A 27,464-nucleotide genomic window follows, 5' to 3' on the forward strand; every position below is an offset into this window, starting at 1 on the left:
AGGTGAGCAGACCTCCAGGATGCTAAAGGAGACAGCTGTGGGCCAGACCTTAGGAGCAGACAGATCAAATAAGAGCCAGCCAGGGAGCTTTAGAAGAACCTTCTTCCAGATGATAAAAGGGGAGGTCTGGGGTTTAGCTCACTTGTAGTGTGCTTGCCCTGCATGTCCAGGGTCTTTGATACCATAGCCAGCTCCAACTCCATTAACAAAAATTGCTATTTCACAAGATTAACATTATATTGATATCTAAATCATAAACAGTCACCACAAGAAAACCATGGGCTATTATATTGAATTAGCATTGGTGTGAAAATCTTCAGTTAAATATTGTCAAACCAAATTAAAAGCACATTAGAAAGACTGTATACATGATGACCCAATGGGACTTATCCCAGGCATGCAAAGCTGGATTAATAGTTGTAACTTAATGATTGTGATATATACAATAGTGAAAAAAATATAAAGAACATGATCATCTTAGATGACAAAGAAAAAGCATTGGACAAATTCATATTTTTTTCTTCATTAAAAACAAAAAACAACAACTACAAAACTACCAGCAATTTAGGAGTTCAAAAAAGTCATCAATATCTGGTTTATAACAAAGATGGCTTCTTGTGTCAGTGTCTATGTTACTGAAAATGCTAATGAGTGATCAGACAAGAACAATAAATAACGGCATAAAATAAGATAGGAAGCAAAATCTTTTTAAGGGTAATACTATCCTATGTGCTGAAAGCAGAAAACGAATTCACAGAAGTTGCAAGATGCAAAATCAACTTCAAAAATCCACTTGCAACCTTATGAAAATACTGACCAAGTTGAAAAACATATCAAGGTAAGCCCCTTTTTATAATAGCAACAAAATAGCAAGAATAAACTTAGCCAAAGAAGTCAAAGATCTTGATAGGAAAAAAACTTTTTAAAACATAAATAGGAAAAATTGAAGATACAGAAATCCAACATTCATGAGCCACAAGAATATTATTAAAAATGACCATGTTCTCCAAAGATTCAAAACTATCAGACACAGATTCAGCACAACTCTTGTTAAAATCCCAATGATATTCTTTACAAAAATGGAAAAACTCATTTAACAATTTATGTAGAATCACGAAGACCTTGAATAGCCAAAACAATTCTAAGAAAGATAAAGACACCACATATTCTGTCTAAAAATTTTATTATGAAGTTTTATTAATAACAACACTAGCATGTTGGCATAAAAGCAGACTTGTAGATGAACCAGACAGAGTTGAAAATAATTCCAAGCATATGGAGAGCTCATTCTTGACCTTGGCACCAGAGGACAAAATGGAAAAAAGATACTCTGTCTATTAAGTAGTTGTGAGAAAACTAGATTCCCACATGCAAAAGAATCTAACTGAAACCCTCATCTTACCTAACCCCAAGTACCTGGAAAGACCCAGAAGGTAAGGCTCCAGCCACAGCTCCAGAATAACACATAGGGAGGAGACTTCTTCATAAAGTCTTGCCAATTGTCTTTTTAATATCACACAGAATCTTGGGCTTCAAAACTAAAAATAAATGCTCTACACAGCAAGAGAAATAGTCAGTGAAATGAAAAGATAGCTGTACTGGGCAACATGTAAAACTCATGTCTGAGAAGGAGTGGATATCCAAAGTTTGAACAGAATGTATACCACATTTAAGTGATAATATAAAGTGATTTTGAACAACTACCAAAAAATCTGAAAATAATCAACAAATGTTTTGTGAGTGTCAAGGAAAATAGTTATTGAAAGCAAATAATATATACAAAATAGTCTGTGCTAAGGCAGCCTCTTCAGCCTAAAGTCTGGGTTAGACACTGCTGTGACTTAGTGGTAGCTTGAACATGCTCTATAAGGATCCCTGCCCTGGGGGGTTGATAATTAGTACGGCAGTGCTAAAGTGGTAGAGACATTAAAACTTGAGCCAAATAGACTACGATCCATAGCAAAGTACTAGCTGAGCACGCTTGAGACCCTGGCCTCAATCTCAGCAATACAGGGAGAGGTTTGACCTAGTGGGTGTCCCAGCCTGGCTCCTTCCACACCTGTCTTCCTGTCTCTGCAAACTCCGCTGTCAGTGTGATGCAGCCTTCAGTGCCATGCCCTTGACCCCCCAAAACTATGATTAAAATTTACAGATGGTCAGGCGTTTTGTTATTGTAGTGGATAATGGACATGAATATAACAAACTGGAAAGATGCTGGGCTGAATATGCTATAGGACAGATAGCTTCTCTCTACTGTTAACGGGTTTGTTACAAATGGCTGTCCCTACATTCTTTTGCTCCAGATGGAAATCGCAGGTGGCAAGGAGTAACGCAGACTCAAAAACTGATCTTCTAAACACCGAGGTTTATAATCCTAAGCCTTGAGAGCTAGAGGCACATTGCTCTAGGCTTCAAGTAGCAGCACCCAGCAGCAAAGTTCTTAACAGTTAACTTCCATGAGTTTGATGGGACTTGTTGGTGTTGGTGTTGACTGGCACAGGGGAAAGCTTAGCCTTCTGTCCTGTTTTGTACTTTTTCTAACTTCCTTGCCCCTACCCCTATGACACACTCAGGCCCAGGCCCTTCCTCTTGGTAGCTGCAGTTCTGCATGGTGAAAGTCAGCCACAGTGGACCTCTGTGTAGGAGCCCTGCTCTACAACATAAAAAACCATCAACTGACTTTTGAATTGACATGAAAACAAGAGAATGGAGAGGACTGAGCTGTCTATTAAATTGTCCTCTGGTTATCAAATAAAGGCTCCTTTGTCCTAAAGGCCAAGGAGAAAAGAAAATGTGTATGTTTAATATATGGAAAAAATAACTCTATTTTTTGACCTAGTACTTGAAGAGAAGATAGGGCAGAGAGCCCAGCCACCCCTGGACTGAATTTAGACTCCATATTATTGGTGTGAGAGGTGTGAGGGAGAGATCAGTGATGCTGTGTTGCTACTAGAAATGAGTTTTTACAGTAGGTGCTAAATTAGATGTAGAAAGTCGTGGAGTTATCAAGCCTCCATGGTCATGTCTGACCTTCCAGGTCACAGCCGTGGGATCATAATAAAAATGAGTCTCGGGCTTATCAAGAGAGGCAGCAATAACTGGTGCTGAACAGTTTTCAAGCTTCTCCACAAATGGGATGACACTGGGGCTTATTGGGGGTCATGAAGGAGGTACATTGGTTTTGATCAGTTTTTAGAACTATGCAGCAGCTTATCTGTGGGTCAGAGAAATTTAGTTTTCTCCATTCTTTTTTCATCCCCCACCCCCACTCCTCTTGGGCACTGTGCAGATTGGCCTCTGCAAGCTGGTACAAGGCAGTGCGTGTTAATAGGGCTTGGGAGGATCCAGATTCCATGTCTACAGCATTGGCTCCAAGCCTCAGCCTTGCTGAATGTTAGATTCAGTTCAGAGACAGGACATAACATCAGCAAATGGGAAAATAAGTATGACAGCAATAAAAAAAAATTCACAGAATGCCAAGGTGCTGATGAGCAAAACTCACCCGCACTGGTTTTATCCACTTCCAAAGTGTTACTTTCACACTTACATCCCTAGTTTGATTTCTTTTCTCTTTGGCTAAGTCATAAATTATTCTTATTAAAACAGTTCATTCACTTGGCCCTGCCTTCTTTAACCCTAAAAAATTATTGGAAGTGTATAAAGACAAAGATAACAACAGTGTAGGACACAGGTTGCACATGAGTTGTCCCATGTTACCTGTTGGGAAGTTAAAGTACTATAGACATCAGAATTTTAACACTATAACTATAAACCTTCCAAAAAGTCCCTGGGAGAAGCATTGTCATGTACTAAAGGAATGTTTTAAAGTCAAGAAATAGTAGGAACGTCTTCCTGCATGAAAGAGGCTTCTGTCTGTAGGTTGTTACCCTTCTCTGAAGTGCTTTTGACCAGAAGAGTTTCAAGTTTCAAGGGGTTTTGAATTGGGGATTACTTGCATAGATTCCACTAGTTGCACATCTCTAACCCACATTCTAAGATATTAAATACTTCTAGGAATGTCAGATACTTGGATTAGAATGCCTGGCCAGTGCTAAGATTGTTAGAAACAATTTTAATGGGCATGAAACGAGGCCCCATTTCCTTTGCTTTGTCTAACAAATCAGCTTCCAAGTGATGAAGGGCCAGAGAAGCTTTGGTAGGCATGCTGGCTAGTTTTATGTTAACTTGACACAGACTAGAATCATTTGGGAAGAGGGACTCTCAACTGAGAACCCTGTAGGCAAGCATTTGTGTATTTTCTTGATTGGTGATTGATGTGGGAGGGCTCAGTTCCCTGTGGGAGGTATAATACCTGAGCAGCTGGTAGTCCTAGGTACTATATAAAGTCAGACTGAGGAGACTGAAGAGCAAGCCAGAAACCAATGTTACTCCATGGCCTCTGCTTCAGTTCCTGCCTCCAGGTTCCCATTTGAGTTCCTGCCCTGATTTCTCTAGATGATGCACTAGGAACTGTAAGCTAGAATAAACACTTTTCTCCCCCCTGTTGCTTTTGGTCATGGTATTTATCAAAGCAATAGAAACCAAACTGAGGCTTTGGGATGCAGCATTCTTGTATTCTCAGGTACTTGGGTTTGCTGTGACACCTAGTATCTTAGCGCACATAAGTTATCTGACCACATCCTGAATGGTTATTGGTTGTTTCGCTTACTCTTTATGTAAGGAAAGGCCACAGTGTACCTGCTGGTTTTGTCCATCATGCTGTCTTTCTATCCCACAGAAGCTACTGAACATTGTCATTCCTGTCCCCTATCTAGGATTTGTCATCAGAGAAAAAAGCTTTATGAAAATGCAAACATAATTTAAATTTTTTCTGTAAGTATAAATTGAATCAAAGGAAAATTCCCTGGAAAACAAATTTGAAACTCTGAGTTGTTCACCACGATAGTTTTGAAGCATCATTTATAGCTGTAATGATAATAATAGTACTGTCCAGCCTGGTGATTGGCATCTGATTTAACAATCTGCTTAGGAGTCATGAAGCAGATATTCATTCTGTGGGAGATACTCTTATTAAGCCGTACTTATACCAGGCATTGCCACCCAGAACATTTGCAATTCATGTTGCCAACATGTCAGCACTCACTGTGTGCCTGGCTGCTGGGTAAGTGAGTATACACAAAGCTTGCCTCTTCCTCCCCATAGGTTCATGAGCTCTGCTAAGTCACGCGTGTCAGCTGGCTTGCTTTCCAGTGCATTAATACAGTGCCTGCAGAATGGTGGTGATGTAGAAAATGGGCTATTGTAGTCAGAGCTCAGGGAATGGATTGTATGTGAAGGAGGTGATCGTGGAAGCAGAAAAATGGGCCAGGAGGCTCATAGGAAAGGGAGAAAGAATGTCCACGCTTAGAGCAACCACATGGTAGAAGGCCCCATCAAAGATTTGAATGGATGATTAATAGGTTGGAGTGTTATTTCATAAATTGAGGTGTTAGAAGAAAAGATGGCCAGGTAGTTAGGGAACCCAGGGGGCTCAGTAAAGATAAACCAACATTGTGTGGGCTGGGGAAGAGAATGGGTGACCCTTACGCTGTCTCCCTTATGCAGTTTCTTTAGTAGTGTTAGGGAAGGAGTATTACATAACGACCAAATCATGGCTTTTTCCTCAAAGAGGTGTTGACACACAGTGACAGTAATATGGAGCTCTGTACAGAGAGGACTTGTGTTGGAATGAGCAGTGGCAGCATGGAAGAGATGCTTTTTAAAGTGAATTTTATGTGCCTGCTTGTATGTATATGCACCAGGAACATGCTTGGTACCTACAGTGGCCAGAAGTGGACATCAAGTCTGATCCTGAGACTGAAGTTACAGATGGTTTTAGCCATCATGTGGGTGCTGAGAATCAAGTGGTGGGCGGGGCTCGTAACTGCCGAACCGTTGTTCCAGCCCCAGAAGAGGTTTTTTGAATGAAACTTGTGGTATGAATCCAGTACCTGGAGAGGCAGTGGGTTCCTTCCAGATGGTTGCTCTTCTAAGCGTGGACATTCTTTCTCCCTTTCCTATGAGTCTCCTGGCCCATTAACGTGAGTTAAGAGAGGCAGGTTCTGTCAGGAACAAACATGCCGATGAATGTTAGAAGCAAGAGCAGGGCCAACTTTGACACAGGCCTAGGAACTCAAGTGTCTGAGCCTTCCAAGGTTTCTGGAGAATGAAACCAGATGGCTCTGCATTAGAAAACTCATGCTCCCTAAGTGAGAGGTGGGGGATTCAGCCATAGTTCTAAATTCTGGCTTTAAATTCCATTTCATATGGGATGCTTGTCTATACCCAATTTTGAGGCTGTATTCCAAATCCACTGAATTGGAGCCTTTAACTTGAGGAGCTGGACATCAGTATCACATAATCCTGGGTGGCTCTGTGTACAGACAGAAGGACAAAAGCAGTGATTTAGAATGGAAGGTGGCAAAGTCTAGGTAGCTGCTAGGTACTGAATATTCTCAACTTTCCAAGGCACATGGTCTTGGCTGCGGCCACTCAGCAGGGTCATTGTAACACAGGTGCTACCTACAGGAGGAATGAACCAACCAACCAGTGTCTCCTCACACACACAGATTTCATTTTGTGTCATGTCCAAGGCATCTGAAAATATAAAGACAAACCTCAGAGTATGAAAAGGGCAGCCATTTGGCCCACAGATTGTGTGTTGGGGGACTTTTTACTTACAGAGTGAAGAAAAGAAGCAGGGAGATGACAGTGTAGATCGGAGAGGACCTGCCCCTGTGTTGTGGCCAGACAGAACGGCAGAGTAAGGACTGGCGATACCGAGGGGCTAGTTAGAGCTACCTGTGTTCTTGCCCATTTGGGTGCCCAGAAATGACGGCACAGTGTTTGAAGGAACCATTGTGTAGAATCTGCTACTTGGTACACTTGAACTTTGTCCTGCTGTTGGTAATGGCTATTCATTTGGGCAGCAACTGTGACAATAATGAATGTTTTTTTTTTTCTTTCCTTCTGTGCCCACCATGCCTTAGTTGTCAAAGAATGACTCTTCCTTGCAAATAACTGTTCTCTGTAGAAAATAGAGTGTGGCCGGGTGGTGGTAGCTCACACCTTTAATCCTAGCACTCTGGAGGCAGAGCCAGGCAGATCTCTGTGAATTCAAGGCCAGCCTGATCTACAGAGCAAGATCCAGGACAGGCACCAAAACTACACAGAGAAACCTTGTCTTGAAAAAAAAAAAAAGAAAGAAAGAAAGAAAAAGAAAAGAGAGTGTGTTCGCACTGAGGCACAGCTGCTCCCACTTCATTACACATCACCAGCTCCCCGCAGGCTTCCCTGGTTGTTGCCTATTGAGGACCTAAGGGTAAATGGGCTGCTCTGTTGTCACCTTCTCCTGTCCTTGGGGTTGGTTTTTGCAGTCTTCTTGTTATTGAGAAATGATAAGGCTGGAGAGGTGTTTCCACTGATACCTTCCATGCTTTTGAATCAGCTATACACTTTACATCTGCCTGATATTTGATTTGTATATTGTTAGGATGGGTGAGCAGACCCATGTACTTCCTATGATGGGATGAACAGACCCATCTACTTCCTATGATGGGTGAGCAGACCCATCTACTTCCTATGATGGGATGAACAGACCCATCTACTTCCTATGATGGGTGAGCAGACCCATCTACTTCCTATGATGGGTGAGCAGACCCATCTACTTCCTATGATAGGGTGAGCAGACCCATCTACTTCCTATGATAGGGTGAGCAGACCCATCTACTTCCTATGATGGGTGAGCAGACCCATCTACTTCCTATGATGGGTGAGTAGACCCATCTACTTCCTATGATGGGATGAACAGACCCATCTACTTCCTATGATAGGGTGAGCAGACCCATCTACTTCCTATGATAGGGTGAGCAGACCCATCTACTTCCTATGATGGGTGAGCAGACCCATCTACTTGCTAATTTCTGCCCTTAGCACTGGCCATCTTGTCCTGCAGGAAATGCCCCGCCCCCACTCCAGTGGAGTAGCCACTCAGTGGTGTGAAGGATCAGCTTAATTATGTAACAGGTAAGATTTGAAGCACTTTCCTGTTTCCAGCCATATTTCGCATCAGTTTTTCAACTGGTTTTTAAACTTTGAGGTTTGTAATTTGAATTCTGGGGACTTTTTTTTTCCTCCTCCTCACTGGGCCTTCACCGAGGATTGCTATCTCAGAACCACCATTGACGCACTGACGGTAGGTACGTAAGATGGATGACTGACAGCTGGTATTGTCAATGCTTTTAATAAAGCTTCTGATGTTTTCCACACACAACACAGTGAAGGCCCAGACTTACTACATTACATTTTCCTTCTTTTCAGAAGCACTCACCAGCTTAGGTCTGCAGCATCAGGCTGCTCTGCAGCCCATACTCAGTGTGGCCCAGAGGGACCCTGGCTAGAGAGGGGATGTCTTAAGGAAAGGAAGAGACTAGGAAGCAAGGCAAAGCTGCAGGATAGTGTAGAGCTGACAAAAGTTCCTGATGATGGCAAGAGTTGAAGGATGTTAGGAAAATGACCCAGGAGCATAGAAGTCAGAAGCCACCTTGAACATCCTGGCTACTGGATCTCAACTTTAATCCAGCCCACCCTCTCATCCCATCCCAGCTTTCCATGGGGGTATTATCATTTGATGGAGGTGGTTTCAGTAGCCTCTCACACCTCCATGGGAGGGATGGTCTTGGTCTCATTGGGCTCCAGCTTTCATCTCTTCGGGGACCTCATTCTGAATCTTAAGTTTGGCCATTCGTTGCTACATCATGCACACATGTGTTCTGCTCATTTACCTTCCCTTTAATCAGGTCAGCTCTTCCCATCCTTTTGTGTCCATGTGGCTATACTCAGCCTACTTCCTCACCATCAATAAATGACACCGTTGCCTGTCAAGTCAGGGCTTCTCTTCCTGTGTTGTGAAAGCCTAAGCTGTCAGCAAAGGCTACTCTGTTCCAAATGCTGTCACCAAATGCTGTCACAATGTGGAGTAAACTTAATGGGCCCAGTGTTGTCCCTACCCTAGCAGCAAAGAATCTAAGAGTTGGATCTACTATAGAGGAAGTAGGTTAGAAGATCACCAGATATACATGAAACCCATATTAACATCTGCACAGCCCTCATAAGGTGCCCTGGCTGCCTCCTGCCTTGCCCCTGATTTCAGTGGCCATTTCTCTTTCTTCTAAGACCTGGCCCTGTCTGACTCTCTCAGGCCCTAACTTCACCATGGACCACTTTGACTCTCGCTTATTAGTGTATATACTTTTAAATTATTCTGTGTGTGTCTGTGTGCATGTGGGGGCTAAAGGACAACCTTGCACAGTAAGTTCTCTCCTTCCACCTTTACATGGGTTCTTGAGATAGACCTAGGTCACCAGGCTACCCAGAAAGCACCTTTACCCACTGAGCCATCTTGCTGGCCTCCTTTGTTGTTTTCATCTTCAACTTCTTGGCTGTTCTGGTCCTGATGTCTTGGGATGTGGTTCTGACTTCCCTCCTGAGGGTCTGTCCCTGGCCTGTATTATATCCTAGCCCTTACTTTCCTTCATTCTCTTTTGACATTATTTTCTGGCATAGCTCTCTTGGTGCCCACTAGGCCACCATCATTGTTGTTGTTCCTGCCATTGTCCCTATGTGGCCTAAAAGTCAGCCACTCAGAACCTGATAGTCACGGTGGCCCCTTATCCTCTCCTCTTACCTTTCTGCTGTGGCCTGCCACTTGCCCAGTTAACAACTTCTCAGACTCCCTACCAATAAGGGAGCCCAAAAAAATGAGTATGTTGAAACTCAAGCCTGCCCTTTTCAGCTTTGTATCACACAGCATGCATGTTATGACATTGTACTCCCCACGCCCTTGTTATTTTCCGAATCCTTATGAGGAAGTGAAGTCCTCTGTCCTTCTTGTAGCAGGAAGTCTCTTGTAGCAGGAATTCAAGAAGTTCCCATCTCGAGAGGGATACTAAGAGAATTTGACTTAACAGTAGAGAAGAGACGCGAGAGTGTGAGGTATTACCCAGACTCAGGTGAAACAGGTTCTTTGCACACAGGGAGGGAGCCTCACAGTGTGTGTCCTGTTGCATCCTCTTTATAGGGATTGAAGTAGTTACAACATGGGCAACCTGGACTGTTCAAAATGGCTGTGCAGAAGGGGGGCTTTCAGCTTTGTTTGGTGTTCTCTACAAAGGAGTTGAGTGTAAGTATAAGGAAAGGAGGCCAGAGATGTTTCTGATCTTGGGGAGAGAATACCAAAGCAGTTCCTGAAGTGAGGTAGGAGGAAAGATGTGGATGGGGAGCTCCTCAATTAAGAGAGAGAGAGAGAGAGAGAGAGAGAGAGAGAGAGAGAGAGAGAGAGAGAGAGAGAGAGAATGAATTAGTTAAACAATGAGGTCTTAATGAAAAGAAGAAAAAAATGTAGATGCTCTAACAAACTTGCATACTGCCTTGGTTTGAAACCCAGCTACAGCCCACTTAGACAGCAGAGCCTAGCATTCTCCATCTCTGCTGTCCATGCATGGGGACTGATGATGAAGGTGACTTGAAGGTTCCTTGAAAGATTCTGGGGGAAACATTTGCCAGGCCATCCTGGTTACAAGTCCATTGTGCGGCATGTTCTACATGTTTACTTTTTAAATGCTCAGAGAATTCGCAGGTGGCTGTGTGACTGCGATGTTTGTTTTAACAGGCTGAGAAGTGGGCGGTCATTTAGACATGTGCTCTGATGCAATAGGAAATTACCTAATTATTCCATCTGGGGCTCAGCTTTTGGTCTCAGTTAACACTGCTGAAAGCAAAGCTCACCGATTCCTGCAGAGTAGCTTTCTTCGCATTGCCTGTCTGAGACGCATGCTCACTAGAAAGGATGGCCACATCTTCATTATTTGTACGTGCAACCCATGAGGCGTCAGGCTCAAAACTTAGTGAAAGATTTCTTCTTTAAGCTCCTGTGTTCTCCAGTCATAGGATGCGTCTAGAAAGGCTATGAAAAGCCCAGATCTATTGAAGCATGCTCCCGAAACTGACTAGCAGTATTCTCTCCTTTCCTATAGAATGTGCTGGGAAGTCAAGTTGTGAAAACCAGAAAGCTGGTTGTTGTGCCTCACTGGTTCACAGCCATGCATCAGGATACAGGCCATGACTGCTGGTCCTCTGTCTTCAGAGAGCAGGTAGATGGAGCAGGGCATCTTGCTGGGAAGCTGTTTGCTTGATTTTCAGTCAAGGGGTGTACTGGCTGATGTGTTAGGGACAGACTAAATTGGAGTAACTAACATTTTTTCTCTGCAAAGGACCAGGTGGTAAATACCTTTTGGTTTGTGGGATTTACCCACTCTGTTGTGTCTACTCAGCTCTGCTTTTGGAGCATGAAAGCATTCACAAATGAATGGATGTGGCTATGTTTCAATAAAACTTTATTTACTTGATTGTATGTGTAAGAGAATATGAACATATGTACGGGTGTGTGTGTGTGTGTGTGTAGGCCATAGGCAGACTTCAGAAGTCATTTCTCAGGAGCCATTTATCTTATATTTTAAGACTCTTCTGTCTCATTAGCTTGGAGTTTGAGGATTAGGCTAGCCTATCTGGACAGAAAAACCTCAAGAATCCACTTATTTCCACCTCTCCAGAGCCAGGATTACAAGCATGTGCCTTCATGTCTGCCTTTTACGTGGGTTTTGGGGACTTGAACTCAGGTCCTCATGGTTCCATGGCAATCACTTTGCCAACTGAACTATCTCCCCAGTCCTCAACTAAACTTACTTATAAGAATAGGAGATAAGCCAGGTGGTGGTGGCGCACGCCTTTAATCCCAGCACTCGGGAGGCAGAGCCAGGCGGATCTCTGTGAGTTCGAGGCCAGCCTGGGCTACCAAGTGAGTTCCAGGAAAGGCGCAAAGCTACACAGAGAAACCCTGTCTCGAAAAACCAAAAAAAAAAAAAAAAGAAGAAGAATAGGAGATAGTCTGGATGGAACCATAGCTTAACAACCTTTGTTCTGCATTCCAGAAAATGTACCATAAGCTGTAGAACTGACTGCAGAGGAAGAATATGGAGGATATCCAGATAGCTCTGTTGATGTGTTTATTATTTTTTTATAGCCAAGACTCTACTATATGTGTGTATAATTAGTTTGTTGTCAGAAATAGAGTGCTATTTCCTTTGGGAGGGTGCAATTATTAGCATTATTTAATTACTTTTACCTCCTGTCTCCTCCAAATCATTTGAAGTAGCTTATGACAAAGGTATATGTAGGACTGGGTGTGACTTGATGATGGAACGTATGTTTAACTTGCATGAAGCCCTGGTACCCCCCAAAATGAAAGAAAAAGAAAATTAAAAGGCATATGTACATTTGGGCTATCCAATCCTGCCATTTCTTACCCACCTTACAACTCAAGCTGGTAACAGGGCCATTTCTGAGGCTGTTCAGCCTTGGGGCACTTCCTATGTTGATTATTGGTGTGTCTCCCATCTTATCTTCACAAGCATAATTTCCTTTTGGGGAAAAAAAGCCCCAATGTGTTCCATCAAGTCTCCCACTGAAGGAAGTGGTAGTATCCGTCACTTTTCTTTTGACTGAAGTATAGCCAAGAACCATTCCACCAACTAAGTGGGTGTAAAGGAAGGAAATAGAAAATCATAAGCTAATGAAAACTCTGGTGGACAAGTGACTGTTCAAAATACACTCCAAGGCTCATAGGACTAACGTTTCATTAACAAAGAGAACTATTTCCTGTTTCCTTAAAGACACATCTCTGCTCTGCAGGCAAAGAGAAAGGGGGGATTATATCAGTTCAGCAAGGTGGTTGGAAGTGCTGTCTAAGAGGCGCAGAAGAGTCGGGACTTCAGCAGGAAAAGATGGCCCTCAGTGGGCATCAGAATATGACAACAAGGCCAGCTGATTGGAAACACTGCCCATAGAATTGTTCCTTTCAACATAGTTTTCCTACAGGCCCATTCCTCCCTGTTTCACGGCTATAAGTGTATATAAATGACTTTCATATGAGACCTTAATTATGATTAGATCCAAGTCAGATTCCTGGCAACTAGGAGGTATGTGGTGGACATAATCAAGAAGGCTTGTAGGTAGCAAATGCTTCCCTGGACCTCATGGATACTTGACAAGGATTCATTCCAATAGAAGCAGCCCAGTTACATCTTAGTAGGATATCATAGACATTATGGGTCACTTGCATGACAGAAGTATAAGATGTAATAGAGGTTGATTCCATGCTAGACAAGAGATAAATATTAAGAATTCTGCAATAAGAAGAGAAAATATTGTGTATCTATTCTGAAAAAAAAAAACCACTTAATTAGTTCTGTATGTTTAGAATAGGTCTAACCTAAATGGAGGAGAAAACATCTCAAGAGTGCCCTTCTCAAGCTGTGATCCTCATTCACTCCTGGTACAATGGCAAATTGGAAGGAACAGTATGGGGCAAGGGGGCAAGTTGACCACATCAAGGTCATAAGTATGCATACAATTTGATCCTGAAACTAGACATGCACAGTTTATTTTTTAAAATATTACAAACTTTCAGGCTTATAGAAATGTTTGTGTAGAGATTGCCATTGTATCAAAACTTGATGTATAGCCTGTATAGTAGGATATACCTCTAGTCCTAGCACTCAGGAGGCTAGAGCAGTAGGATAGCAAGTTCTAGGGGTTAGCCTTGAGTATGTGGTGATGCCCTGTCTCAAAAAAATAAGCAAACAGCAAAAATGATTTGCAGGAAACATTTGGATTTCTAAAGCTTTGGGGTTTCAGAGCTCCTAACAAGTGAATGAGAATCTGTATACACAAGCATGGAAGTTTGGCAAGGATGAAGTATGAAATGGAAAGCAAATGTCACAACACCTTTGATAGTAATAACTATGTGTGTTGTATGTACACATGCTTGTACACAAAATTGATAAGCATGCAGTGGCAAACAAGCAAGCTTCTTTTCAAGTTGGGTGTGATGGAGAACCCCATATTTATCCTTGTCACAGAGCCTGGGGAGCCTACTTGAGAAGTCTTGAGTAAAGCCTGCTTTTAGCTTGAGAAGAACACCTTGTTATAAGTAGAGGGCCTGTCTTTTCATAGCTGCCTGTGAGGCTTATGATAGTTCCGTGCTTCTCAGCCTCAAGTATGTCACTGATTCATTGAGCCATTATTTGTTGAATATGTACTATGTACAGGATCCATCATGCTGGGTACCGAGTCGGTAGAACATTTTTGTGATGAAGGTCCTCCAACAGCTGCAGGCTCCAGTAGGCAGACTCAGATGTGCCAGGCAGCCTGGTGCAGCAACGGTGTCAGTCAGGTAGACTAGTGCTTGAGGATCAGATGCTAGCATGAAAACAGAGTTGAAAGGACCCCAAATGTGTGCTGAGGTTTCTTCCTCCTCGCTCTAGTTTCTAGGTGTGTACTTGGAAATAGTTTGTGATAATAATTAGCTTTAATTACAAAACCTTCTAGGACAGCAGGTCTCAACCTGTGGGTCTTGACCCCTTTGACAAAACTCTTCTACCTCCAAAATTATTTATATTACTGTTCATAACAGTAGCAAAATTAGAGTTATGGAGTAGCAACAAAAGTAATTTTATGGTCGGAGGGTCACCACAACATGAGGAATTGTATTAAAGGGTCATAGCCTTAGGAAGGTTGAGACCACTGTTCTAGGAAGAGGTAGTCTGCCTGTTACATGACAGCTGACCTATATAACTCTCAGTTGATTGGTGTTTACTTGCACCAAGCAAAAGTCTATCTATAGATAGATAGAAACACACACACACATACCTATATTTTGCTACTTGTCAACTCAAATATTTGTGGTTTTTCTTCCACAGAAAAAGCAAAGGACAAAAGATCTCTCTCAGGTGTTTCATTCCTACAATCCATATGATCACAAGGTAAGAGAAGCATGTGATTAATGTGTTTGGAATTAGAGCATTTGATGGCAATTCCTGCTCTAAGCCTGAAACATGTAGGGGGAGTGCCTGGCTGTGATGAGTCCCAGACCTAGATCTTTCTAAATGGATAGCCCAGTTTTCACTAGTATGTGATAATTTTGAAATGCATGACCAGTTACATTTATATTTCTATTTTAAAATGTCTTGTAAGTTAAACAAAATTTCTATTTCTGAACTGAATTGCTTACATTTTTTTTATTAGAATGTAGTTACAGGGGGCTAGAGATGTTACTTTGTGGAAGAGTCCTTACCCAGCATGCAGGAAGCCCTGGGCTCACTCCCCAGCACTGCCCCGAACCAGGTGTAGTGATACGCTCTCAGTGAAGTGTCAGTTCGAGCAGAGACAGTTTGGGTATTCTCTTGAGATGGCGGTGGTGATTCCTATTATAGTTAATGTTCTTTTTTGAAATACTATAGTGAACGAACCAGGCTTTGCATTGGGTAGAGACAGTTGAAACCTTTACTGTCAAATCTTGATTCTCCATTGTTCTGATACTTACTGTGAATCTAATAATGTGTACAAGCAGCAGCACATGTCCCTTTCCAAGACTAGCAAGGCAGAAGACAGAGGTGTAAGGGCTCTTGGACTCCCTCCTACTGCTCAGGAAAGACCCACAGCCATTCCTGTTCAGTTTGTGCTCAAACTTTCCACCCCCTGCATTTGAAGAACTTAAGGTGTATTTTTACCTATAATCATTTCATGACATATTTGTAAATGATAAGGTCTCCTTTAAAAAGTACAAAAATCGGGGGTTGGAGAGATGCCTTGGTGGTTGAGAGCATTGGTTGCTCTTCTAGAGGACTCTGGTTCAATGTCCAGTGCCCACATAGTGGCTCACGACTATCTGTATCTCCAGGTCATCCAGAGTCCTCATCTGGCCTCCGCAGGCACTGCACACATGTGCACAAACATACATGCAGTCAGAATACTCATGCACATGAAATAAAAAAATTTTTTTAAGTTCAAAATTTTTATGTTTGGGGTCAATATTAGAACTCCTAGTGCTCTTCATCTTCATGGAGAGACACATCACAGGTTTTCTGAGGCTTATATGAAGAATCTATGCCATGAAATATTCCAATAAATCTGTTAATTTGAGGTAATTTCCAAAGGAAACAAACAACAAAAAAAAAAAAATCACAGAGTTGAAATGCTACTCTAAATTTGAGTCTTTACCTATGAACTCACAGCCAAAATAACTAAGGTAAAAAAGTCCATTTCTTGGTTGAGAGAGATGTCTGGACTCCAGAGACAAAATGAATGTGCCAGCACTTGATAGAACTTCAAAGAATTTAGAGTTGCTAGTGTGTAACAAGGGACTAATTGACTTTAGCACCAGAAAATTTTAACGAAAGTGTTTATGCTTTGCGGAGATGTGTGATACTAAAAACTATCATTTCAGAGTAATGTTTTCCAACCTCACTCTGTTACTTTGCAGAAAGGAGGGATTGGTTGAAAAGAGACTGGGAGCCAATAACATCTGGAAGTGCAGTGGGAAGGTGACATAATAGTCATGTGACAGCACTGGCCAGGGACTGGCCAGACTGCTGTGGGGAGTGTTGTCCCCCTCCATGAGGCCATTTAATTAGCATAAGTGTATTCATGATAAAGTTAACATTTAAGAACAACAAATTTTCAAAAGCTTTGACAAATCAAAGGTTTTGCTTGAGTTGTCTGAATTTTTCCTACTTCTGTCATTTTTAAAATTCATAGATGAGGGAAATTCCTTTATTCTTTTATTAGCGCTCTTAATGGAGCCTAGCCATCTGTAGCTCCTACCGGCTTCCTCTTCATATCCTTTGTGGCATTGTATCAAAGTCACCTTAGATGATTTTGGCTTCATCTTGTGAGGACTTCATTCCCCTACAAATTAGTCATTGGCAGTGAAGAATTGAATAGAAATGCTAGATGGAATTCCTTTTGATCTTTGCTCTCAGATTAGTAGTAAATTATTATGAGGAACTAGCCTGCTAGATGAGTGATTTTTGAGCCTGTAAAAGTTGGTCTGTTGGCATTCTCTTTGACTCTGTATGTTTGTAGGGGGGTGGGGTTGTAGGCAGCTCCGGGCCTTTAGGCAGCTCCTCCCACTTTCTAGCTCCCTGTAGGCAAATCTTAACCACACTACTTTTACTTCAGAGTCCGTTGCAATGTCCACAAAGACGAGCGCCATAGGAAGACATGATCATGTACTAGCTTTTCAGTCTGAGAGTGGGTTTCTCCCCCACCATAAATAGATAATAGAGAGTTGTGTTTCAGACTACTTTATCATTTTAATTATCCAATTCCAGTCAGGCAAATCAGTTTTCTAGGTAGATAGCTTTGAGTATAAAACGTTTTACAAGATATGATTAAAGTTGATTCAAATATCTCATGCTCAATGAGATTTTGGGAGTTAGCGTTAGAAAAATATAAATGTGTATTGTAAGTGAAACCTTACACAAAATAAAATATTGCTTGTCTGGAAACTGCTTTTAAAAAATTCCAAGGAGAGGATATGGTGCATGAAGTAAGCTGGACCATGTGTTGACAATTATGGAACCTAAGTGACGGCTTTGTGGGGGTTCGTTCATCTGTGTGTTTTTCTCTATGATTGAAACTTTCCATAATACTAGAGATAGGAGAGTAAAATAAACGCAGGCCAGGTCTTGAGAGTGAATGTACTCATATTCTTCTCTCTCTGGCTACACTTTTAATGTTAATTTTTCCCTTGATGTTCTGATGTGCCGAAGAAGAAAAACCTCAGCATTTCCGTGAGTTCATTATGCTGAGTGAGCTCAGGAATGGAACTGCTGTGCCTCAGCTGGCGTCATTTCCTGGGATTTCATCCCAAATTACAGTGGGTCAGTGAAATGATAGCCTTGCCTACTGTAAGTGCTAAAGCCGTTGTCATTACAAAGAGTAGTTAGTGTTCCAGCCTTGTCTCAGTGAGTCTGGTGTGTTTGCCCTTCTAGCGCCTGCCCCCTCCCCCCCCCACCACCACCATAGCCGGCTGCTCCTGCCTAACCCAGACATAGGAAAGTCACCAGGTTAAACAAACATCTGCTTCAGTGAGGCCGGCCTCATTTCTTAATCACACCCTAAAGCTTTTGTGTAGGTGGTAAATGGTCACTCAGTTTCCTCTTAAATGCTGTTGTAAAACGCAAACAAAGCTGAACAGCAAAGTACCTAAATAGATGTTGGGAAACATTTCTTAACTTGAAAATGTGGCTGGGGACCTGGAGAATTTTATTTTGGACCATTGTCTCTCCATTAAAAAAAAAATGTTGTCAAGAATTGTTATAATAATAACTTTTTTAAAAGATCATTTAAGAAGATTTGACCAATACATATTCTCTTTTATCGGTTCGAAGTGAAGGGAACATCAGCAAAGGCAGCCCAAACTAGCAAGGAATCTTGATTATATTTTATCCATTTCTGCCCTCTTCAAAACAATTAAATTTTAATAACTAAAGCATATAGTTTCTGAAAACAGCATACTAACTGCCAGGAGGGGTTTCCTACCTGCAGGCCTTCCAGGGTACACAGTGTCAATCCAGAATGGAGTTTTCCTTTCTGTAAGGTACAGGTAAGTTAGGGCAGGCTTTAATTAGAATGTTCCTACTAAATGCCTGTCAGGTACCATGTGCAGTGTGTCTTTATCCTGAAGAAAATATTGTGCACATAAAAGATGCATCTCTCTTTTTCTTTCTCTTTGCCTTTCTTTTTCTTGTTAGGTTTTATCGGAATTTCTGTGTTCAAGGGAAATCTAGGTTTATTAGTTAAACACAGATGTTTATAATCTGCTAATGTAAAAAAGTCAGTATAAAATATGAAATGGCTTTGAAGGAAAAAGTTAGAAAACTTGATGCAGGTCTGTAGCAGCTTTTAACATCTGCAAATTTGAATAAATTCTAAAGCAGTTACTCTGAGTGGATTTATCCATCCCCCATTAAAGGCATCTCGAGTGTGTTGTTGCTCTAGCATTCTCTGGGGTTTGTGAGGCACATCTCATCTTTTCTTTAGCTGATAGCTGTGTTAAGAATTTTTCTATATGTATGTTATATAGAGAGACATAAGCTAATGGCCATGCTTCAGGAAAAACATCATTGTACATTGTCTGCATTTGTTGAAGTGAGCTTTTTCTTTGTCTTTTGGTAATGGCTATTATTTTAAAATATATTTCAACTAATTGCAAACAAATTCACATATCTCAGAACATAGCTGTGTATGAACGCACTTCACCTCTAAATAGAAGGAAGATGAACATCAGTGCTTGTTTCAGCCCAGCATCTTGCTTATGCAGCGATCTGCCTAACTCAAAATATAGCTTAGAATTGGCAGGAGAACCAACCTGACCCAGGCTGCTCAGAGGTCTGTTTAAATCCCACCACCACCACCACTGCATTTTACCTTCACTCCTCATCCACTAACAGTCCGTTCTGTTGTTTAAATCCACCTAACCAATATATATGTCTGCTTGCCCAAACTACAAAGTCAACCCCAACAGCAATTTTGAAAAGCCTAGTTACTGCTTCAGTAATCCAGAGCTCTAGGAAAAAGTGGCAGCCTACCAAATAAAAGCAAGAGTGGGCTATAAAGACTAGTACCCTTTAATAGGACCTCTGAAAGTGCGCTGCCCAGGACCACTTAATTTAGACCCCAAAACCCAGATACCTAATGCATTTTAACAATCCCAGGGTTAATCATTAGGATTAGTTTATATCATGAAATACATATTTTGTTTGAAAACAATGGAGATGTATATATTCTATTTTTGGAAACATTTGTGTTTTAGGGGGGAAAGTGTACTTGTCTTAAAAACTTTTAGGAACAGTTCATTCTTAGAAAAAGTTTGGATAGGTGAGGTATTACCATAAAGAATGTTGGGACACGTGTGAGCAGTTAGATGAGAAACAGCAAATGTGAGCATCAGAGCAGCGTGTTGACCAGTATGGCCCCACACTAATTATTTAGAAATCAGGTACTGTAAAACATAACGAACATTTTTTATGTTATTGTGGTTTCATCTTAAAGATTGGTTGAGGACTGGTAAATAGATAACTCAGTTGATAAAAGGGTTGCCGTCTTGAGTTCAGTTCCCAAAACCCAAGTAAAAGAAAACTGGGGATGGTAGCGCCTACTTTTAATACCAATGCTGGGGCTCACTCTCAACTAACTCACTATCACTATCATTTTTTCCAAGTATGCACAAGGTCCTTAGCTTGCTCCTGGCACAATGCCTGCCCTCCCCCCCTCCAAAAAAACAGGAAGATTACTCTAAGCCTAACATGAGATGATCATAGTGATGTGTTAGTACATTTTATTTGTGTGTCTGTGTATACATGTTTTCATGTGTATGGGCACGCGTGTGGCAATTCAGGCACAAACATGTGGAGAGCAGAAGTTGATGGTGTCTTCCTGGTTGTTCTCCATTTTATGTAGAGGCAGGGTCTCTCACTGAACCTGAAGCTGCCCTGTTCCAGCTGGTCTGGCCAGCCAGTTCACTGGTAATCCACAAAGTTGTATTTCAGGCAGTCACTCCATCTCCCTAGCTTCATGTGGTCCTGGGGAGTCTACTACAGCCCTCACACTTTCATGGCAAGCAGTTTACCCACTGAGCACAGTCCAAGCAGTTTTAGGGTATTGTTTTACTTTATGTGTATGTATAATTTACTTGCATATATGTTTGTGTATCATGTGCACATAGTGACTGTGGAGGCCAGAAGACATGTGGTTCCCCAGGAATTAGAGTTAAAGATGGTTATGGACCCCCATATGGGTTCTGAGAATTGGACCCAGTTGAGCAACCAGAGCTCTTAACCACTGAGCAGTTTCTCATCACACCCCTAGCACAATTTTTTAAATTGTAATATCAAACATACAAAAAGTTTATCTCAATAACCCACACTTCCCAAGACTACCTTAAGAACTGTTTATACATACATTTCTGGGAACCTTATCTACTAGTACTTGGTGAAGTTTTATTTAATAAAATTATTATATAATGTAATACAATAAAAAATCAAAATGTGAGGTGAAATTTTATCAGCTCAGCTTTTAGCTGAGGTATACAGGGGAAATCCACATCAACAGTCTTGGGCTGTACTACTGTCCTTTCTTCCCTAAGAGGTTAGGCATCTTGGTGACATCAGTTTTGTAAATACTTGCATCATACCTTGTAAGCAAATGTACAGTCTCATCTCAGAAGCCATATATTGATGTCCATTAATCAGATGTTGTAGAGATGCAAAGCAGCAAAAGTCTTTTCACCTGGTTCTTGTCCCCAGCTCCTACTGTTTGAGGAACGATGGCTGCCTCCTTCGATCCGGCAGCCACGGCGTTGTGAAGTCCTCGTCTCCCCCACTTCCCCGTGCTCCAGCACAACACAGCATCAGAGTGCTGTGAGCTGTGCTTCCAGAGAGAGATGGGATTTGGATCCCTGCCTGCTGGCCCTACAGAGCCTCAAGCGATCTGCTGTCTGGAAATAGCAAATTCAGTTTTTAATTGATCCGGCACTCTATGGTAGCCAGATTTCTCATGGCATGTGCAGATAAAGAAACAAGTTATTGATCTGGTGTGTTGATGCCGTGCTTAAAACAGTTCTGTAGCAGATTGCCCAAAGCCATTTGTGCATGTGACTCTATTTTCCATCTTTGGCAAAGACAAAAAATGCTTTTAAAGTAATTTTAAGGATGTTGCTAAATATCAGGAGATTTTGAGTGAATGTCTAACTGACAGCATTTCTTTACTGTTACATTAACACACATCCTTATACAAAAGTCACACTCAGGTTGTGGCCTCAGAATACAGGGATGTGAAACTTCTAGAAAAGATTAAATTGATCCCCTCAATTCCCCTCTAAAGACAAATAGCCCAGCCACAGAATGAAGCACACATGAGCAACCCTCTGAATATAAAAACGGCTTCCATTTATTAAAATGCCTTCCTTCTGGAGATGGTCAGGTGACTGTCACCACGGCTGCAGTCATAGCTCAGCTTGTTTCCTGCTTCCACAGTGTCTAATCCATGCTCACCTAATCCAAAGCTCTGGCCTCCTTTTCACCGCATCATATTTAAGTAGCAGGTCATGTTTCCTTGAGCCTAACTTTGATATTGTATGTATGTATTTTCCTTCAAACGGGATATTAAAATTAAACATTGTATTTTACATGTTAGTCCAGTTCATTTTGCTACTGCAGCTGCAGGCATGGGTAGGTAAAGTAGTGAATGCACAGGGCTGCCATTGTGATGCTGCTAAAATGATGCACCCTGGGACCCACAGATCCCTGGAATTCTGCTCCACTGGTTAGCCTGAGAATTTACAATGAGAATGAGAGCCAACGAGATCTTTATTGTGGCTGTGGGTTGTAATAAAGTAACCATTTAAAGCCCACCATGTAGCTGGCACCTCTGTCAGAGCTTCACATACACATAATTTATTCAATGTGGAAGAAGTGAACTGACTCCAAAAAGTTGTCCTTTCATCTCCATACACATCTGGAGCATGTGTGCCTACATAGATTGTACATACTACATGCACAACAAATAAATGCATTTGAGGTTAGACTTCTTGTACCCTGTCCCACCAGTAAGGAACCTAAAACAGAGAGGTTAAGTAACTATTGTAGACCCCACAACTAGACTTTCAGAGAAGTCTTGCTCCAGAGTATATGCCTATTACCTCTGTGGCCCACATAACTGAAAATCAGCAGTTAACTGGTACTCTAAGAGGTGGGTTGGTAAACACCACTTAGACCCAGGGCTGATATGGACCTTCTTCCTTCTCTCTCCTCAACCCCAAATCTCAATCTACACAGAGGTATGAACAGGAATAAGAAACAGCCTGATTAATTCAAAATCAGCTTGGACAGAGGAAGTAGGCTTCCCCTGGGGGTTGCGGCCTGTGTGCTGCAGAAGTTAGGCATACAGAAGCTAGCCAATGGCTCTTGGCTACTCTTGGCATGCAGCCCCGCAGAGAGCACTGTCCGGCTTACTCCCTGACTCTCCTCCTGGGGCCTGTGGAGATCATCAAGTGGCAGAGTGGCCTCAGGCCCAGAACCCTGGAGCTGTCCCAGCTCGTCGCCTGCTGCTCACGTCACATATTTACATAGTTAAAAAAAATAAATCTTCGAGAAAAATTTTCAGATCTCCCCTTCATTTCATTTTCTGCCTAGAGAACGTGTCCTTCTCCTTGTCCAGAGCCCAGAGTGACCCCATCAGGCTAACAATGGCCAGACACAGCTTATTAAGTATTTACTTGTTTATTTAAGAAGAGAAAACAACTTGCTCACTAAACTCAGACTCTCACAAATTTTATGAAAACATATTAACCTGGAAAATCTTTTTTGAAAAGTTGCTTGAAAGTATAAAGAGAAATTAAAAGGTGTTAATATAATATTTTCAAGAAAGAAGAATTTTAATTACCTCTCCAAGGAAGGTACACTTTCTTTCTTAGAAGTACAGCTTATCATAAAATAAAATTAGTGACTTATTTTTTAGCTGGTTATTTTATTGAGATGTTGCAGATGTCTGCTGGTGAGACATCACGGGGTCCACTCTGGGGAAGCGAGGGCCTCTGCTGCTGCCTTGGCCTCCACTCTTCTGTCCCTGCATTGAGGCTGTTCAGAGTCTTGTGCTTGGTGGTGTCTAGGTTGATCTGTGGGGGAGAGAGATTCCCCAGGCCTGACCCCTCTTCCACAGCACATTATTAAGTGACTGAATGGCCCCATCTGTGGGCCACATTAAATGATTGTCACCTTTGAGATTAGATTCTGTGTCACACAAAACCATTGCCAGAATTCTGTCCACAGAGACTAGTGAATGGGAAGTATTTCCATGGGCCAGTTTCTCAGTCCCTCTGGGGTTTGTTTGTTTTCAGTATTAAGAAGACATAATTACAGCAAGCATTTATGGCACTTTTGAATAGGTATATGTTAATACTCTTTTGGAGGGTGTAGAAATGGAAACAGAGTCTCACTCTGTAGCCCAGCAGGCCTGGACTTCTGGCAATCCTTCTGCCTTAGCGTCACAAGTACTGGGCTTACACTATGCGCAGTTTCCATAGTTTTCTCTTGAAATTGGAAAACTAGAGTTTCAACATCTGAGAAGAAAATAAGTTCCCAACTGTAGCTAATGATAGTGAAGGTTTTCTGTTTCGAGCATTTAGTCTTTGAGTGCTTAAGGCTTAAATGTGTCTCTTTTGAAAAATACTTTTATTGAAAATTTTTCATGCAATATGCTTTGCTCAAGTCTCTAGATATATCTGAGTGCAAATGAAAGTGCAAGAATTGTAAAGGCTGAGGTCCTTTTGTATAAGTGTATTCTATTTTAAATCATTGGCAAGTATAATAATCTGGCTATTTTGTAGGAAATAAAATTCTATAATTTAATTTTGTCTTTTTAAAGCACTTATTTGTCTTTATTATTTTATTTGTTGTTATAATTTAATATAAAATTTTAAGTGGTGTAGCAGTGATTTGGGTGTCCTTGCCTCCCATCCTTTCTTCCCATTAGTAACTGGTTTCCTTCTGTTTTCTGTTGACCTCATGTTCTCTTGCCCTGCAGTCTGGTTCTCTTTCCCTGTTGATAGCTCAGATTCCTGTTTTATTAATATTTCCCCCACAGAGTTGCTTAGATGGTCTGGCTTGTTGCCCTCCTTTGTGTTCTTGCTGGGGGTGTCATTTATGAGCTTTGCAGCACTCTTCCACAGGAAAGGGTACCATGAGCATTCAACAGTATATGTGTCCATCTTCGCTGGTGAGAGCAGACTATGGGGCCCTTGGACTCACATTTCTGCTGTTTAGGAAAGAATGGGTATTCTTGCCCTGTTGAATTCTTACTCATCCTTCAAGACCCAGCTTAATTTTACCTCTTTCACATCTTGTCTAATATACATAGAAGGTTTTCCCCTACAACTCTAACTTGTGTGTGCCTTTGTTATCTGGCACTCCATGCTCTTCTTTCTTGGCAGACCAGATGCAATGCTTGCAGTCCAATAGGACATGGAGTCAGATAGCAGCAAGGATCACTTTGGATTGATTTTGCCTTGTCACATGTTCATTTGTTGGTGTCACAGTTTACCCTACTGTACTATGATGGTCTTGAGGATTGGGGTCATAACTTACATTCCCTCACCTTCCTCACCTTGAATTGAGAGTGCAACTTGATATTTTATTTCTTCCTATGAAGTGTATTTTATTCAGACCTTAGTAACGTAGGGTGTTTCCTCATCATCCCACAGCAGATGCAGGGCTGAAATGCAGTCTTCTTATTCTAGTTTGCTGCTCTGTGTGTGGGGACACAGTGGGGCTGTGGTAACAGCCAGGAGTGTGAGTCATAGTGCATACTCTCCAGCTGTGGGAGAGTGTACTAAGATGGCTTTTCATTTTCAGTTATAAAACAGACAATGCATGTACTCATGTGACACCATATTCAAAGAAAGTCTCCCTGCTGGCACTGTCCTGCAGACTCCTAGGCTTCTCTCCAAAGACAACAGTTGTTTCTGGTTTTGTATGAATGCTTCTAGAGTTACTTTACAGTATAGATACATGCTTTTTAAAATGCAAACATTAAAGCACTATGAATTTCTCTATTTTTTTCACTTTACAGTGTATCTTAGAGATTGTTCGATCATTACCTAAAGAGCTGCCACATTCTTTTTGCAAAAAAATAGCAATATATTCCGGACCAGATGTTGACCATATTTATTTAAGAGGACTCTTATCGACAGATCTTGGAGTAGTTTCTGGTCTTTTGATCTTACAGTGTTGTACCATATAGTCTTGTAAACATGTCATTCCGTGCCTGTATGGCCATTACCTCTAAGAAAGCTCTAGAAGAATGTCTAGGGGTTGGATATGTACATTTTAAGTCATTGTTGGTATCATCAGTTGCCCACTCTACTAGATACTCCATGTCATATCTCTGCAGAGCTCTAAGACAGTATTTGTTTCCCCACACTTGACACACTGTGTCAACTAACTTTTCAAGTCTTTTCTTTAAAGGAGAAAATATATGCCTTGTTTTTTAATTTGTTTTTCTCTTGTGAGTGTATTTTCTCAACTATTATAAATAACACTAAAAATGTAATTGGGTGTTTGATTGTAAGTAGCCACCTCTACATTTCAAGCCGCCTACTTTCGCACCTACCAGCTATGTGATACTGGCAAGATGCAGGTTCTTCACCTGCATTTCTTCCTCTATAAAATGGGACCATTACACTTTTTCACAGTACCATGCTATTCCAAGTCTCACCATTAATTTATATAAGGGTGTGAAAGAAAAAAGACACTGCTCATTAGAGTGGTGCACGTCCAAATGAGAGATTCTAACACAGGCAGGGGAAGTGTGTATCTGAGTGTTGTGATTTGAAAGCTTGGTTCCCAGTTAGTGGAACTGTTTGAGAGGGACTCGGTGTGGCCTTGTTGGAGATGTGTCACTGGGGGTAGGCTTTGAGTTTACAAAAGCCCATGTCATTCCCAGTTAGCTCTCTCTCTGCTTCATGCCTGTGGATCAGGACATAAGCTCTCAACTACTTCTCCCACACCATGTCTGCCTGTCTGCTGCCATGCTCCCTGCCATGATGGTCGTGGACTCTGGAACTGTAGACCATCTGGAACTGTGAGCCCCATCAATATTTTCTTTTATTAGTTGCCTTGATCTTGGTGGTGTCTCATCACAACAATAGCAAAGTAACTAAGACATTGAGTCTCTGAAGTTTACTATTTATAGGGTTGTCAAGAGGATAAAATACAATAGTACTCAGTACATAGTAGCTGCTCAGTAAATAGCTGTTACTATAGCGAACAAAGAGTTACAAGGACGCTGATGCACCACTGATACCACACAGTACATTGTCAAATATGATTGCTAGTATAATATTATAGTTATCAGAACGTGGACAGTGATGTGTCCCCGATGGATCTCATCTTCCCGTACCTAACACAGTGGCAAATGGGAAGTGCTGAGTGAATAGTTGGCTGAAGGAGTTCACCTGTTTCCTCCTCCAATACTTAAGCAGAGCATTGTAGGACTGTCAGTCCTTCCTGGGGAGCAGATCCGGCAGCCATCGAGCTTCGGGTTCTGTGCTCTTATCCTCACTCCATTCCCTATACATTGACCTTATCAGAAACAGGTTGGTTTCATTTTAACAATAAACAAGTCCTCTGGAGCTTAGGTTAAACATTTAAGAATCTTTACTTATAAAACCAAAAGCCTTACATTGAAAGTGTTCATCGAAATATTGTCCCTGAGAAATTTTTCCAAAGGTCCCAATGTTTTCTACATAGTCTGCATAGGATACTAATAAGAATCGCATAGGATTCATATACATCTTACCTTTGGCATTTACATTTATACTGTAATTTTTACAACATACGCACTCTAGGACTGTTGTTAAGTATGTTTCCACTCTAGAAAAGATAAAGTAATAAAGGCTTTTATTTTGCAGTACTATGAGTTTCTTACTTGAACTTGAGCTGGGAGGAGTTGTCATCTTCTTCCAGGCTCACAGGATGTGGCCTGAAGAGCATCTTCTTTACAACATG

At 41.5% G+C, this 27,464-nt stretch overlaps 1 protein-coding gene across 1 annotated transcript in view; it reads left to right on the forward strand.

Moving 5' to 3' along the window:
* Positions 1-27,464, forward strand: part of Cdkal1 (CDK5 regulatory subunit associated protein 1 like 1) — a 570,376-nt gene that overhangs the window by 434,009 nt on the left and 108,903 nt on the right. Inside the window, 1 exon segment of the mRNA XM_052727871.1 lies at positions 14,817-14,879. Within this exon segment, the coding sequence (XP_052583831.1) occupies positions 14,817-14,879 (63 nt within the window).

Source organism: Peromyscus californicus, unplaced genomic scaffold (assembly GCF_007827085.1).
Source record: "Peromyscus californicus insignis strain IS unplaced genomic scaffold, ASM782708v3 Scaffold_8__1_contigs__length_139910024, whole genome shotgun sequence".
Lineage (NCBI taxonomy): Eukaryota > Metazoa > Chordata > Mammalia > Rodentia > Cricetidae > Peromyscus > Peromyscus californicus.